Source organism: Penicillium canescens (genome assembly GCF_028828765.1).
Source record: "Penicillium canescens strain IBT 15451 chromosome Unknown utg000002l_segment0_segment0, whole genome shotgun sequence".
Classification (NCBI taxonomy): Eukaryota; Fungi; Ascomycota; class Eurotiomycetes; order Eurotiales; family Aspergillaceae; genus Penicillium; species Penicillium canescens.
In genome coordinates, this window is record NW_026703964.1 from 5,802,762 (window position 1) to 5,818,986 (window position 16,225).

At 49.3% G+C, this 16,225-nt stretch overlaps 5 protein-coding genes across 5 annotated transcripts; 3 read left to right on the top strand and 2 right to left on the bottom strand.

Annotated features, from left to right (window-relative positions):
* Nucleotides 1–417: 417 nt before the first annotated feature.
* On the top strand, nucleotides 418–2,133 carry N7446_003446 (cytochrome P450). Its single transcript, XM_058512195.1, has 3 exons — nucleotides 418–688; nucleotides 766–1,767; nucleotides 1,850–2,133. Exons 1-3 carry the CDS (start codon nucleotides 548–550, stop codon nucleotides 1,976–1,978), a joined length of 1,272 nt encoding a protein of 423 aa, XP_058377731.1. The 5' UTR covers nucleotides 418–547; the 3' UTR covers nucleotides 1,979–2,133.
* Nucleotides 2,134–2,451: 318 nt separating this feature from the next.
* On the top strand, nucleotides 2,452–2,865 carry N7446_003447 (uncharacterized protein; the record flags this gene model as incomplete). The annotated part of the gene is made up of 4 exons (XM_058512196.1): nucleotides 2,452–2,471; nucleotides 2,503–2,626; nucleotides 2,668–2,712; nucleotides 2,758–2,865. 4 exons carry the CDS (start codon nucleotides 2,452–2,454, stop codon nucleotides 2,863–2,865), a joined length of 297 nt encoding a protein of 98 aa, XP_058377732.1.
* Nucleotides 2,866–3,851: 986 nt separating this feature from the next.
* N7446_003448 (uncharacterized protein) lies at nucleotides 3,852–4,481 on the bottom strand (the record flags this gene model as incomplete). Its single annotated transcript, XM_058512197.1, has 1 exon — nucleotides 3,852–4,481. One exon carries the CDS (start codon nucleotides 4,479–4,481, stop codon nucleotides 3,852–3,854), a length of 630 nt encoding a protein of 209 aa, XP_058377733.1.
* Nucleotides 4,482–5,315: 834 nt separating this feature from the next.
* On the top strand, nucleotides 5,316–6,800 carry N7446_003449 (cytochrome P450; the record flags this gene model as incomplete). The annotated part of the gene is made up of 1 exon (XM_058512198.1): nucleotides 5,316–6,800. One exon carries the CDS (start codon nucleotides 5,316–5,318, stop codon nucleotides 6,798–6,800), a length of 1,485 nt encoding a protein of 494 aa, XP_058377734.1.
* A 5,256-nt stretch (nucleotides 6,801–12,056) lies between these two features.
* On the bottom strand, nucleotides 12,057–15,693 carry N7446_003450 (uncharacterized protein; the record flags this gene model as incomplete). The annotated part of the gene is made up of 3 exons (XM_058512199.1): nucleotides 12,057–12,738; nucleotides 12,798–15,625; nucleotides 15,679–15,693. 3 exons carry the CDS (start codon nucleotides 15,691–15,693, stop codon nucleotides 12,057–12,059), a joined length of 3,525 nt encoding a protein of 1,174 aa, XP_058377735.1.
* Nucleotides 15,694–16,225: the final 532 nt, after the last annotated feature.

Sequence of the window (16,225 nt, forward strand, 5' to 3'; positions counted from 1 at the left end):
AAAAAAAAAAGGATCCTTAAACAGGAGGTGAGGTGAGGTGGTGAGGTGGAACGGATGATTGATTAATAACCCCCGTGGTGCTCTAGTGAAAGGGAGGGGTCCAATAGTGCAGTAGCACATAGCATGCCCCGCGATACCTGGATGTCCCTTTCAAACTTCATTCACTTTGACCAACCCTGTCCTGTTGTTTCTTCCGCCATAGGGGTATCCATGTTATCTTGGCAGGCTGTGGCACTCCTCTGTAGTCTCTTGGGACTCTACATCTACAGGACGATCACGACATATGCTAAGTTGAGGGAGTTCACGGGACCTTCGTGGACCGGCATCTCGAACTGGCCTCATAGCATGGCGATGCTTCGGGGAAGTTGCCACGAGTGGTATGCAGAAGTCAACAAGAAACACGGTGCGGGGCATCTTCCAGGCACCTATTGCGCTTGCATCTCTGCCGGGGTGCCGTACTTCCTACAGCTAACAGTTCCGACTCGAGCCAGGTCCGATTGCCCGAGTCGCGCCTCGAGTCCTGCTCACGTCCTCTCCTGAAGTTTAGATGCATGTAAACAACAAGCCTGGCTACAAGCGCTCCGATTGGTATTATAAAGCCGCGCGGATCGAATATCGGAGGGACAACGTCTTCAGTCAGACGGATAACGCGAAACACGAGCGACGGAGGAAGCAGATGGCTCCTGGGGTATGATGGCTACGTCGTCTTCCTCTCTGACTTTGTTCCCACCTATCATAGGCCGCTGACCGGTAGTTGTCATAAAGTATTCGGGAAGGGAGAATATCAACCTCGAGGGGTCTGTGGATGAACAAGTCCAAGATTTCCTGAACCTCATCCGGTCCAAATATATCTCGTCCGACCGCAGTGTTGTGCCTATGGACCTAGCGAAGAAGGTACAGTATTTTACACTAGATGTCATTAGCAGCGTCGGCCTCGGCAAGTCGTTTGGTATGCTACAGAGTGACCAGGACGTGGATGACTACCTCCAATCGAGCGAGGAGGGACTTGCTATCGGCAATGCTGCCCTCGCCATGGGCTTCAGCTGGATTACTCAAGCTCCCTTCATCGGCAGGTTCATTGCACCCTCACCTAAGGACAACAACGGCTTCGGTAAGATGATGGCTGCTTGCTTCCGCCTCGTCGACGAGCGCGCTGCCGGCTCTACCGACGAACGGTCCGATATGCTGGCCTCCTTCATGCGCCACGGCTTAGAAGGCAATGAGCTGCGCACTGAGGCGCTAGAGCAGATTATTGCGGGCTCCGACACCACTGCTGGCGCCATTCGGGGCATCCTTCTGCACCTCATGACGAATCCTCGCGTCTACCTTAGGCTGCAGCGCGAGGTCGACGATGGCGTGCGCTGCAGCCGTGCTCCAAGAATAGGCGAAGGCCCTATTAGTGCCGCCCAGGCTAGAAAGCTCCCATACCTCCAGGCTGTGATCTGCGAGGCTCTACGAGTCTGGCCGCCTGTTACGAACATCTTCCCGCGCGATGTACCTCCAGGTGGCGACACTATTGTCGTCGATGGCCAGAGCGTTTTCCTACCGGGCGGCATCTGCATCGGGTACTCTGCGTACGCTATGCACCAGAGCGAGAAGGTCTATGGCAAGGACGCAAAGGCTTTCCGGCCTGAGCGGTGGCTCGAGTCGGATCCTGCCAAGTTGTCTGTCATGGTTCGGACCAACCAACTCATATTCGGCCATGGCAAATTCCAGTGCTTAGGGAAGACAGTGGCCGAAATCGAGATCGGAAAGGTGATATTCGAGGTGAATAGAACGAGCTCCGCATATCTGCTTTTGCCTTCTTTCTTCTCAAGGATACGCTAACCGGACTGCCGACCGGACACAGCTCTTGCGCAACTTTGACCTGGCGCTTATCAACCCGACGCGTCCCTGGGATGCGCGGAACTACCTTGGGCTTTTCGCAATTTCAAATATGTGGGTGCAAGTGATGGAGCGAGCTCCCTGTTCCCCTTGACCGGGCAGAGAACAATTACCATAGTTATATCTGGATATCCTGTCATGGTAGTGTTTTTCAGGCGTCCTCAAGGGTACACCGAAGGTGGGAATCTAAGGTCTACGTTGGCCGGACAACGCAGTGCTCTGCTTCATTTCATTGTTTATTATCTATTTGGGTATTGTCACTTCTCCCGTCGTCAGACCCGAGTCGTGACGCGTCCACTGCTGTCTACGGAGCTCGTGATCTCGGTAATAGAGCGAGCTGCGTTGGAGAGCCGTCGCTAAGGCGAGCCTGTCTTCTGGTCCGCGGCGCGGTAGTCGAATCAAGGTTTTCCGACGCGTCAGTCACTGCCGTTCCTCGCGTGGTTACAGAGCGGATCAAAATCATATCTTTGATTGTCTAGGAATTTTCCCAAGGCGCTTGTCCGCGCCCTACATTTCCCCCCCCCAAGATATTTGTCTCACTTCACTTAACTTCCCTATTACACCCCTATGCACACGATTATCACTATGTCTCAACCAGATATTTCTACAGCGGATAAGTCGGACGACGAGTCATTCCACCACCCTTCTTGGCCTAAACGCTGGACTCATCCGGAGTTTATGGTTTCTCATGATGAACGCCGAGCACGTTGGATTCAGCAGCCCTAGTGGAAAGATAACGATCGTACATCGGTGAACTTCATAGGCAAGTTTAAGTGGCCCTAGGGTTTTATTATTTATCGCACTGTCTATACCCCGAAATCAGATAAAGTGTGGACCTCTTGTCTCGATAAGATTACCCGTTATATCTATTAGGAGATCGATTATATCGACGGAAAGCCGTACGATAGCCAAGACCCTTTCCCCGAAACCATCATCAAGGAGACATATAAGAGCGTTATTCTTGAAGATCGAGAGCGCTAGGATAGGGCGTTATAGGACTAGATCCGTGCAGATTTCAACGCACATTTGGAATCACTAGGGGTTGAAGTCGGGGATGACGTACCTCGGTTTACGGCATGTCTTGTTATTGACGAAAAGTGCTTGCAATCGATTATACGGGCTTACGATAACCCTAAGGATCAGAGGGGTGGGAGTACGATAGGCATGGTTAGTAGGATGGGTTCGTGGGGATGATCCTAGCTATTCGGAGAGTAATAGCTATTGCACCAACCTATATCGGGGATTTATGAGAGTGCAGATTGATAGTCTCTATGATCTGGCTGCTCGTCAGCTCACTTACTTCTCTATGCATGAGATTTGTCCGTCGGTTTTCAGTCTGGCGAAGGTTCCTGTTTACAATGGCGGCGGAGGATATGAGGATGATGAATGAGTTCCATTTCAGAACAAAGTTATGAATATTACTTCGAAGAATCAGTATATTGACTGCCTCAGTGATAGACGTTGTGGTGTTTTTGCGCTTACATCAACAAGAAAGAATATCAATTGATGGAGCGAACATTGCAGTGACTACCAAGATACTTTCTCTCGCCCATAATGCTTGAAGGAGAAAATTGCCCCAATACAAATATTCTCTTAGCCTTCACGCTAAGTCAGAAGGGGGAAAGTATCATTCTCCCTTCGCTGATACTAAGGTGTGGAATTTCCCCCAAGCTGGATGGAGCGTGCGATACTTTACGTGGAAGCGCTGGAAATGCCATAATCTACCGAGCGTACGTTCGGCATCTATGAGCTTACCAAGAGTAGCGACCTCTTCAAATCTCATTCCCTCCCGCTTTTCTTTACTTCCCCATCGGCACCGCCAATTGATTTTCCTTTATTTTCTTGCATTTTACTCCTCTCATCAACCAATTTTACCACTCCGCCAAAGAGAGATATCAGGTCACCTAATTAAGCGCATATTGGTATAGGGGTTTATGCCGGTTCAGGAAAATCCCGCTTGTGTAAAATTAAGCCCCTTTCACCCCAGCTAACTCCACCAAATCTCGACCAACGCTCGCATGGACTCCATCATACGTGTATGCCACGAAAGGCATCAACCACCATACACACTCGACGGTTCTCTCAACTACTAGCATCCATCCTGAATCCCGGTGAGCGTTGAATATTCCAAAAATGGAGCCTGAATTCCTACCTTCTGCACCACGCGTAGTGTCTGGCTGGACCATCCACTGGCTTCTCACAGATACGCCAAATGGTGCATCAGCGTAGGTCTTGATGCCGGACTCGGTATTTCTCAACCAGGTCCCGAACTGAATGTGTTTCTGGCCCCATGGACCGATCCATGGGATGATCGTAATCATGCTGCTTAGCATATATGTCTCAATCGGATCCCAAGTCTTGGAGGTTTGAAACAATTCGACCTCGTATGTCGCGGGGTCGGTCGGGACCTGGTTTACGTCTATAACCACCGGATTCAGTTTGATGAAACTCGGCTGGTCGTGTAGAGCTCGAATGATCACATTTTGGTCAACGGATTCGGGGATCTTGGTGGAAACTCTGCGGCTGTGGGAGGCACGCCAGTTGATCATCATCAGGGAGGGTACGAGGAGGCATGCCAAAAGCTTGTACTGAACCATAATGGAGGACAGAATTTGAAAGGGTTCAGATTTTGAAACAGATCTTGGACAGGTATTGAAGGGGACTGTGTGCTGAGTGCACAGATCGGCGGTGAAGTGGGCGCCTTATTGGGCCGAGAAGCGGATGGGGGAAGACAGTTTATTATACTGTAGATATAATAAATGACCATCGCTACCACTCACCATACAGAGAGCCTCGCCGGCTCTGATAATTTGGTGGATGAGATTGACTAGTCTAATTTAAATATATAGAATATTAACTAAGAAATTTTACATCATAGAAATAGACAAAATAGACAGTAACTAAATTATTTATCAATATTAAAAGAACAATAAAATTCATGATAAAATATGATTGATCATTTCTAAAAAAAAAAAAAAAAAAGAAAAATATGGGTTCAGCTGTGATACGAGGTAGTGACTTGTGACGATTGGGCAGAACTGTGATCCATATTCAGCTCGCCGCCAGCTCATGTGTTGTTCAATTTCTAAATCGGGGCATTTCTGCCGGTGAACTATTTCAATTCTGGAAGTAATCCACAGGCTATAGCAATTCTCTGGTTCAAATTGTAGAACTGGATCTGCAAACATGCGCATATCGAAAACTCTGTGCTGCTTTGGGGGCCTCCCGCGATCGATATCAGACATCGAATCCTCGGAAGCGACTACTGTATATCATCATCATACAATGGCTCCAGGGGTATAAAGTCTTTGCCCACAAAACCTAATCTATACTCCCCTGTGTGATTGCAATTCGCATCCACCATTAAGCCCATGTCAGCCGTCCGCTGATACCCATCAGCCGATTGACTGAATTCCCTCCCAGCGGTCGAAATGCTCCAGACAATTTCCGCTGCGCTGTGCACCTTCTTCGGTTTCCGAAACAATCCGCTTGCTGACATCCCATACGCCTCCTGCTTTCCTACCCTGGGCCTCCTGTCAGAGAAATGGTCCCATGATTTCTATTCAACGTCGATGAGGGCCCTTTTCAACGCAGCCGCGGAGGAGGGTATATCTTGGACGCGTATCGGCGGTGTGCCCTTGATATACCTTCGAGACCCCGCCTTGATCCGGCAGGTGTTTGTCAAAAATGCAGAATCTATTAGTCGGTGCGGAACCCAGACCAGAGGTCCCTTTGGAACCGGCAAACGTATCATTCGCAGTGCCCTGATTACCGCTGATGGAGACGTCGCCAGAAATTGGCACGCTGATATGACCCGGGGTTTCCACAACAGACCTGCTATGGAGGGGTTTCATTCGAAGCTGATCTCGATTGCGACGAGCCACGTCCAAAAACTCCGAGACGTCGGGATGGGTGACAACCTCCAGAGTCTCCTGCAGGATTATGCCATGGACGCGGTATGGTGTCTGGGGCTCGGGTTGGAGAATGCCTCCCAATGTACAAGGGAATGGCAGGAGCCATTTGCCCAGTATGTGCAGATGGCGGCGAGTATGTCGTATCCACTCCATCACACCATGATCAATCTCATGTGCGGTCGGAATTTTGAAGAACCAGATTACTACGAGAATGATCTCCATGAAAGGATTGAAAATTGTGTCCTCCAGCTTCTGGAGGCCAACGCGGACCTCCTCAACCCGGAGGCCGTGAAAACCCTCGAGCAAATGAGCTTCCTCCAGAGGATATCCCACGAGACAGGCGGGAGCGCAACACAACCTATCACCCCGGATGTTCTCGCCCACGCGAGGCAAATCTTCTCCCACGGATTTCCCGCCCCGACGCTACTCCTCCTCTGGGCGCTGAGGGAGTTAACCTTGTACCCCGAGGTGAAGCAAAAGCTCCGCACAGAGCTCCAAGAAAGTGACTGGCACCATCGCCAGGAGCTGCAACTCCTTTCGAAACTTCCTTACCTCAATGCGGTGGTGAACGAGCTGCTTCGCCTACACCCCCCAATCCCGACTACCGCCCGAGCCATTGATCGCCCGATCAACATGCAAACTCAATCCGGTGCCAGCCTTGTCATTCCCATGCAGGCTCGCGTGGCTGTCTCCCTTGCGATGCTACATCAAGACCCTCATGTCTGGGGCGAGGATGCCTCACGATTTCGACCAGAGCGATGGGACGGACTCCTCCCGAATACGATGGAGGGCGAGTGCAAGTACTTGCCTTTTCTCACGGGACACAGGCGTTGTCCGTGTACCGGATTCGTCTTACAGCAGGTCAAAGTATTCCTGGCGGTGTTATTGACGGAGGTGGAATTGGAAGTGACGAATGCGTCCACTGTAGAAAAGAAACTGGGGCCAGTATCGGAGCCAACGGAACCTTTGACCTTTACCACCAGCCCTATCACAACGTATTAACCATTTATTAATTTGGTTCAAAGAACTCTTGGATCAGAATATTAATATTTGGGCCGAAATGTTGTGTTGTGAAATCAGTCACGATCATTGCACAGCCTTACCAGAACGAGTCTTCATCGGGCGTCAGGCATCGGGTTCTAGCGTAATTCCTACTAGATGTCGATTACCTACTACATATTTACGGCGCAAAGCCTCTAAGTTAATACCGCACAGGGTCCGCCAGTGGGTAAGGATATGACACGGAGTTAGTCCTGCCACCCTGACTCGAATGAGAATGTATACGTGGCAGTAAAGGCTTATTTCGGACTGTCCCCTGGGTTGAATAGCTGGTCAATATTTAGTAGGGCACGCCCTTTCATTTAGTTAATTTGGGGTGTTCAATCCTATGTCATGACTTGGTGCCGTAGTAGGTCCTAATCGCCGTTCATTTATGGCTGTAAGCCGAAGTGAGTCTCGTTTATCCCCGATGATTCTTTGAAGTCGAAGTAGCAGCTACCATCTGGTTACCGCTGGGGTTTGTCTCCATTCTCCTTCGAAGGCCTTCGTCGCTGACTCAACAGCTATGACCATGTCGCTCGACTGAGCGGCACTAAATGTTCCAATCTTCTCACCGACGAAAGCACCCGAAACATGAATGACAGCATGGTCTCTGCTGGGGATGAACTGGTTATGGATAAACAAACCAGTTGGAATTGAAGGGAGATTAATTTATAACCTGAGGACTCAGATTCTTACACGAACCTTGAGTCATGGCTCATCACGACCGCAAAGCTGTACAGATGACATATCTTGTGGTGGTATGCACAATGATCTTGAAATGATATCCCACTATATTTGGGAATTGATGAGAAATTGTCTGTGATGTCAATAGAAGAGACACCGAGCTCCTTCAGAAGTTATTAAGGGGGCATCGAGACTGTATTGTATTTATTTTAACAACTAGGGAGCGCGCCCAGGTGGGGTACTGGTCCTTGCCAGGATACAGTATGCTGGGAGCAAAGGACCTTCCGTTTTGGAGACCAATTCGGCATTTCGTTGACATGTCCCCCACCCTAGAGACCATGGCAACTACTAAAAACGAAGAATACCTTTTCAGGTCTTGTTCTACGTGATCCTAATGGAGCTTAATTTAATATTACGGGATCACAACGGAAAGAAAAACGAGAAAAGAAAATCACAGGGACTGAAGTCGTAGATGATGATTACTTGCTATTGTCCAGGCGATCGACTACAACCAGCCACAAGGTGGCTGCTTGTAGGTGAGGCATTTTACAGTAGGGTGCCACGCTGATATCTCCCTTTCGCTGTTTTGCTTGAGATTCCAGTGGTGCGTGAATCTATAAAAAATAAATATGCTTTGTGCCCTCCACCGACAATCAGTAGTAATTCCTTCACACAAAATAAATATTTCGAGATTCACTCAACCCCAGTATCTTCAAATCGCACCTTAACGTAATTCACATGCGAGCGGCCCACCCAAGCGAGCGGCCCAGCTCAAAACGCCATACTAAATGGGATAAATTACAACTTGATATCTCAACAACGGTGGTGTGTAAGAACTTCGCATTATAGCCTAATGCTTTTTATGTTGATATTTAGCCTATTTAGGGACTTTGGAGAATTTCTTGGACTTAGTGGTTAAGATATTTATATTTCTGGCTCACAGCAACGTAATTTTCGATATCATGATATTGCAGCCTATCAATTTCCTTGAAGCTGATATATAGCATTGAAAAGACTTATTAATGGCTATCGACGAGCAATAAGGTAAATTGAAAACGTGGTTGTTAAGATATCAAGTTGTAATTTATCCCATTTAGTATGGTGTTTTGAGCTGGGCCGCTCGCTTGGGTGGGCCGCTCGCATGTGAATTACGTTATTTACTATGTCCGAAAACTACGGGAATTACATGACCTAAATCTACCGTAACGGTGCCCCTGGCGCTAAAGAACCAGGCGTTACTGCCGATTTTCGCGATCTAGAGGAACAGGCCCTCCATGCGCTGGGGTCGCGAGCGTTCAATTATGTCGCTGGAGGGGCCGGTGAAAAGTCCGCTATGGACAGCAACCCGCTAGCATTCCGGCAATGGAAAATGTGAATAGTCTAATCCAATATGTTCCTCTCTTCGGGGACATCGACGGCTAATCTTACTCTAACCAAGAATTCCGAAAATGATGCCAGATGTCAGTCAAGCCTATCCAAACCTGGGAGAATTTGCTTTCGCTAAAATTTATTGCACATGAAAAGATGTTGGCATATAACATCTCTGTCGAGCTTTTTGGTCAAAGCTATGATAACCCTTGGCACTAGTCTCCACGAATTCACACCGAAAGTCTTACCGGTGAAGAAGTTATTCGCTGTTAGTAACGGGCTAAGGCGTACGGGTGTCTTTTAGAAAGTTCCACCCGTAGACAAATCGGGTGGCATTGCGATGCCTGTGATGTAAGATAGAATGGCAGCTAACGTGGCTAGCTTTTATATTTGGAACCAAGACGCTTGCTTTATACGAGTCAACTTGCGTAAGAAATTGACTTTATTTTCCTCCTAAGAGTCGTTTGAGAAAGGTTCTAATTCGTTATGGAATAAGCCTAGGTGTGATCTAAAGCTTTAAACCCTCCTTCACGGAATAAATATCGCCTGGACGAAAGTCGTAAATAACTTGGTAAGAATATGTAGCCGTTTTTGTATTATCCTATCCACTCTTCAAAACGACGATTCTAGTTAGATATTAAGGATAGTTTGTGGAACTTTAGTTGTTGTCACTCGTGCAATGATAGTGCTCTGTGCCTAGATCTTCGATCAGCGTAGAAGCAGCGTAGTAGCAATGACTGGCAACACACTCACCAATTCTCCCAGTCCCGCAAACTCTGGAGGAATTTTCGTATTGACAAAAGCACCAGCAGCGAGAAGGACTGCAAAGGTGTTGTCCAATGTTGAGAATACTTAGTTAGTTAGCTCCCTTGTTTTATTTTCTCTCTCTTTCACCTGGCTAAAGTGACGCAAGTGTTTATTCGTGGACGGGGCGGCGCTACTTGGAAATGGCTTCTGTCCTAAACACCCGACCGAGTCGACTTGTCCGAGCAAGAAAGCAAAGCGCTCGAAACAGTGTCGTCGTAAATCATCTCTGATAACAAAGGCATGCGAAGATAGCAAGATGTGTGATGTAGATGTCTGTCTGGGCGTACGTCTCCGTGAGACGGGCCAAGTACATGTTTATTTTTGCGGATAAGTTACTTCGGGATTTTGGGCCTTTCCGGCCACGGTGCACCCTAGAATCTGAAAAACTCATGGGGTTGTCTACACGCTCACTCTATCTTTAAATTATTGGCTGACCACATCGTCATGAGTATAAGATTGTAGATCAAAGAAGAGGAACATTCAACGGTAACGTCGAGTTTGGGTGGGTCGAGTGGGCCCTACGATCTAGACATCGCCAGGAGGCACCGTTGAAGCTCCTTTAGTAAACAATCATCGTACATTTTTGGCGCGCCTAAACTTGAAGCTTATATCCTAAGCCAAGCTTGAAAGATGAATTTCATGTAATGTATATTTGGTAGCCTAGCGACTTTGCCAATGGGACTGGGACTGTGCTCCTCTGCCATCCACACCTGGCTTTACTAGTTCACGACCTAGGGAAAGGGGACAAGATCTCCCGGCTTTTATGATTTTTTTAGAAGCCAAAGTGCGCAACCACGCTCGTGTGGAATCTTTATATAGCTTGACTGCTCGGAGAGGCAACAGAGTGACCGTGAAATTGCACCTCGCGTTGCTGTCATTCAATCCTAACGAGTAGACAATCTTGAGTCTCTCTGTTTTATCTTGTGTGATATCATCGAGCCACCCGAGAAGGTAAATCGTAAACTAGGTTAGACATTCGGCCCCCTGAGATTCGTTGAGAAAATCGATAATGCGTGCGAAGATTCCCGTGGACGATTGAGAGAATTACTGCAAGAACATGCACTTTCTAATTTAAGCATTGTCTTGGCTAAGCCAAACAACTACGGAATCTGGTGGCCCATCATGTTCTTGCTAGTAATCGCCGCATGAAGAAAAAGCAGGCTGTGAAGGAATCCTCAATCGCAAAAACAGAAGATATTATTCGGAGAGGAGCTGAGAAATATCAAATCGACTAGGTACGGGGATTTGCGAGACCAATGGCATTATCAATATGATACTGAAATGGATAAGATCAACTGGCATCCTATTACTTATACTCCTGCGGAAATACCGGCCGCTTCAGACTTCATTAAAGTTGGGATCATTATATCTGAACTTTCAATTCTCTTATCATGTCAAAAATACCTACGAAAAGGTGCATTTTGCTAGGATTACCTATCAACGGAGCATGTACATCGGTTGAACAAACAAAGGCAACAAATCTCTAAATCTAATGATCGCGGAGCAAAATCTTCTTCCCCAAAATCAAACCGAACCCCTAGCGGAAAGAAAAAGTGAGTATGAAAGTTGAAAGTACCCGCCTAGAAGACAAGGAACTTACTTAGCCGGATGTCGACTACTGATTTTGCCACCCAAAAGGTTGCAATTATCTTGGGATTGTGGCATTCCTTTACTGGATTCTTGGTATTGGTCAATCTTTTCATTTTAGTTTTCTACTATGGACGGGACTGAGAATAGCCTAATTAGAATTTAGAGACTACAATATGCGAACCGACTTGGTCTTACTACTTTAGCCAACTTATAACGCTAATACCAGTAATAGTGAGTATGTTCTCTAGGCAGACGAGTTAGCTTTAGGGTCTTTCCATACAGTATGGCCCAGTACACGGTGACAGTTTCAAGAAGTCTTCAACTAACATGAGAGATTATAAGACCGAGAAGTTTTTCATTAACTAGCTTGAAGAGTTCCTTAGCGATTATGAATAATGTCATTCCTTCCTGACCAAATAGACACGATGCCCTAGGAATTTCAGCACAGTCCCACGGCGGACAATCAAGTGGCAGTGCCAATTGGGAAACACTTTTCTCCCACCTCAAGATCTGACGGTGCAGACACCAAGCAAGTCAAGGATCGCAGTCAGGTCATGGGCATATAGACATCAAGCACAGACAGTATTTGACAAGAGATGGCTGACGATATGTATCTCTAGCAGCACACCCTAGAGAGCCATGGGATAACTCCGTTATTCAATTCTGCGAAGCAGTCGGGCTCCTGTTGCGACGTATCTGTCTCAGGCAAAGAGGTATAGTAACTAGTAATTTAGGAAAATGAGAAGTTTACGAAAGTTTCAAAGGGACTTATGCCTGTCCCTTTTCGACATCTTTGAAATCAGTGCTGGTGGCGGAAGAGATCTCTAACACGCCGTTGTCCTCGACAGCCTCATTCTCCTGGGCCCGGCGCTTGAAAACTCTTCCAAGGCGGGTCATGCCTCGCCTCAGAGGGCGGTAGATAAGGAGGAAGGGCTTGCCGACGAATCTGGCCAGGACGGCAAACCACTCATCTGGGAAGCAGCGTACACAGATGGCCCAGGGCAAGCAGAGCGCGGCAACGACAATACAGATGGCCCACTGCACACCGTTAATAGGGACGATACTGAACGCCTTGCCGCCGAAAAACGCAATCACGACCTGGCAGCCAACCATGATGCAGTTAATGACGATGAAGAACCAGTTGCGATGCAGGCCGGTGAAGATGTTGAACTTGTTGTCTAGTCGGCGGTTGTTGAATTCGTTGAAGATCTGCATCCACACGAAGGTGTTGAAGACAATTGACCGCCTCTCTTCGTCTGGGTAGTTGAGGAATCCATCACCCCGAACAAAGTGTAGAATCAGGGTGACAGTCAACTGGAAGATCGCCTGGCCGATGATCATCTTCCACATGGTGGTCGATATCAGTGGAGCGCTACGCTTGGTAGGTTTACGGTTGAGGATCTCCTCCGTCGGAGGGTCCGTAGCGAGAGCCAACGCAGCGAGGGAGTCCCTGTAAGAGGAAACACAGGTCAGTATGAATCCCGAGATAATGCAAATAATTGAACCTACATGATCAAGTTAATCCACAGAAGCTGGACGGCTGTTAGGACAGATTTCATCTCCCTGTCCGAGACGGCTGAGATAAAGGTCAAGAAGACAGCGGCGATGTTGACAGTGATCTGGAACTGGAGGAACTTGCGGACAGCATCGTTGACTGCCCGACCCCACATAAGCGCAGTCAGAATTGAGGCGAAGTTGTCATCCATAAGGACAATTGCAGAGGCTTCCTTGGCAACCTCAGTGCCAGCAATGCCCATTGAGAATCCGATATCAGCTGCTTTGAGCGCGGGTCCGTCATTAGTCCCATCGCCAGTGACAGCGACAATTTCGCCCATCTCACGCAGTTTGGTGACTAGGATCCGCTTATCCTCAGGTGACGAACGCGCGAGGACCTGCAGCTGTGGGAGAGTCTCCTGGAATTGCCGGTCCGTCAGAGTGCGGAACACCTGCCCTTCCATCACGATGCCGTCTGTGTAGATGCCGCAGTCAGTGGCGATGGCCTTAGCTGTGACCATGTTATCTCCAGTCACCATCCGGACACTCACTCCAGCGTGCTGGCACTTGGCGACCGCCTCAGGAACCCCAGGGCGGATAGGATCTTGAATCCCAACGACCCCGAGGAAGGTCATCTCCTCCAGCAGGAGATCCAGATTGGCTGATGTAGGATCCTCTGCACTGACCGCATTCTGCGGAGGCCACTGCGAAAACTCCCGGGTGATGAGCGAGATAGTCCGGAGAGATTGCTTTGCATACATCTCGATGACATTCTCCAGACGCTCGCGCTCCACTCGGTTAAGGCGCACCTCGCCAGTCGGCATCCACACCCTTGAGCTGTAACCCAGCAGGATCTCAGAGGCGCCCTTGACGAGGAAGCGATATGTTCCGTTAGGCAGTTGCTGCACCGCTCCCATGCATTTACAGCGGGAATCAAATGGCATCAACTGGACGACTGTGGCGTTAGAGCGTTCTTGGGACAGTGAATCCATGTTGAGCACATCACGGGCGAATCCCAAGAGAGCCGTTTCAGTCTTGGAGCCGACAAAGCCCGCCACACCATTATCGTCTCCCTCAAAGGCGGTTGAGTTGATGGCGATGGACTCAATAATCAGGCGCTTGTCAATAGGAGCCATTTCACTAGCGAAGGCAGGTGATCGGCGCTCGTTGCCACTCTGGTTCTTATCGTCGAAGCTATCATTACCAAAGGTGCCCACCACGACCGTCATCTTATTTTGGGTCAGAGTGCCGGTCTTATCAGAGCACACAGTGGTTGCATTACCCATGGTCTCACACGACTTTAGCACACGCACGAGGTTATTGAGCTTGACCATGCGCGTGGTTGCGAAGGCTAGCGCCAGGGTGACGGCCAGCGGCAAGCCTTCGGGCACGGCCACAACAATAACAGTGATGGCCACGATAAGGATATCAGTAAACTGCGACGCCTTCTCTGAGCCAGTTCGGTGGTTACTGGATAGAGAACCCAGGAAACGAAAGAGTAAGACAAAGAACAACAGGGCCGCTGCGCTGCTGCCAAGCTTAGCAATCGCCCCAGCCAGCCCATCCAGCTTCTTCTGGAGAGGGGTTGCCTCCATATCTTGGCGCATAGCCATCAGGATCTTGCCATAGCTAGAGTTAACGCCAACTGAGGTTACTAGATAGGTACCAACACCCTCTAGGACTTTACTGCCAGAGATAATGAAGGGATCTAAGTCTTGTTGCCGGGTGTGACCTTGGTCTAGCAGCCGCAAGATCTGATCTCCGCCAGTCTTCTTAAGCTGATCGGACTCTCCTGTGGCGGAAGATTCATCACACTTCACGTTATGACCATCAATAAAGATGCCATCAGCCGGGACTAGATCTCCGGGCTCCAAGTTAAGCACATCGCCCACTAGGACGTCGTGGACAGAGATCTTGACCAGTTTCCCAGAGCGAATAGCCGTCACCTCGCGGTCCTCTTTCTTCGCATTCAGCCGGACGAAGGCTCGTTCCTTCTGGTAGTCATTCAATGAGCCCACCATAACTACGATGAAAATGGCAATGCAGATCGCACAGCCTTCTACCCAGTCGACTGGCATGGGGGATCCAGGCGGGTGGTCAGCACCGAAGGTCTCATAGAGACCGAGTGCCAGAGAGATAGCGGCAGCCGCAGTCAGAAGCAGCAGCACCTTGTCACAGTAAGCCATCCACATGAGTCTCCAGAGCGGTGTTGGCTTCTTCTCAGGCAACATATTGCGCTTGTAAATGCGAATGCGATCGCTGAAGGCTTGGGAGGACCCGTCCGAGGGTGTTACTCCTCCAGATGCCGCCTGGGGCGTAGCTGGGTTTAGGATCGACGTCCTGATGTCTGTGGACTCCTTATGAGATGCAATTGCCTCCTCAAAGCTGACTGCGCCCGGCAGAGTCGTCTCATCGAAGCTGAGACCGGCCTTGAGGTCAGTGCGAAGGCCCTTAGCTAGTCCCCGGATTCCCCCCAGGGCCACAAAGGCCGAGATGGACTTGGGGTTCAGAAGCTTGTTGAGCTGACCCGGGGAGTAGGCAAACGGGCTATTCTCAACCACAAAGTCTTCCTCACAGCCCGGGTCGGGTCGCAGTGCGTCTTCCTGCTCATTCATCGAGGATACAATGGAGGTGGCGCACGTCTCGATCTGGAGTTTAGAGTTGGGTAATTCCAGATGTGGGCTGATGGTCGAGCCGGTGCTGCCGCTCAGGGCTCTATCCCGGCTTCTATCTGATTGCATGCTGGCCACCCGCAGGCTGCTGAGATTGCTGAACGATTGATCTCTCGTGGGACTCCCTCCTGCAGTACCAACCTCTGGCACCTTCAGGGTATTGTTGTTGTCCTAGAGAAATAGGGGTCAACATACGAAGAGGGAAAAGGCAATGGTCTTCTTACCTGTATCTGCACCATGATTGAAGGCACAGATGCTTGGTGAAGGCGATTTCCACGGTCTTAAGGAGAGGCGATGGTGATCAGAGCTGGTCGCTTCTGTAGTTCACGGCGAACGTCACGTTGGACTGGAAGATGCAGGTAGGCTGCTGGTCTTCCGAAGGACATGGACGTGATCCAGGAGTCTTATTCATGTCGTTGCAGGCTGTGCAAAAGTAGTTCGGAAGAAATCTCCGCCTCGGTTATTATCTACAAACGCCCTCCGCCAAGAGATACGGCGCCAAGAGCGGAGGCTAAGCCCGCCATTTAAGGCGCTAAAACGCGGACGCCAAGCCCCCAAGCCCGCGGCTGCAGTCTCCAAGTCAGAATAATGACTTCTCTTTTTGCGGGATCTCGTTTTGCGGGGGTTTCTTTGTCCAGGGTTTGACTTTGCGGGGTACCATCCAATACCATTCGCGGGGCTCAGCCCCCGCTCTTTTCTTGTGGTTTGGCGCTCATATTGCTAAGGCCGCTCTTGCACAGCATGGGAGAGAACCCTGGAAGATGCAGCACA

Bases quoted from the DNA above. Each gene is read 5' to 3' on its own strand.
- N7446_003446 (XM_058512195.1), top strand. From the start codon at position 548: ATGCATGTAAACAACAAGCCTGGCTACAAGCGCTCCGATTGGTATTAT. The intron at 689-765 runs GTATGATGGCTA...GTTGTCATAAAG, and splicing joins GGAAGCAGATGGCTCCTGGG to TATTCGGGAAGGGAGAATAT. The intron at 1,768-1,849 runs GTGAATAGAACG...GACCGGACACAG, and splicing joins TCGGAAAGGTGATATTCGAG to CTCTTGCGCAACTTTGACCT.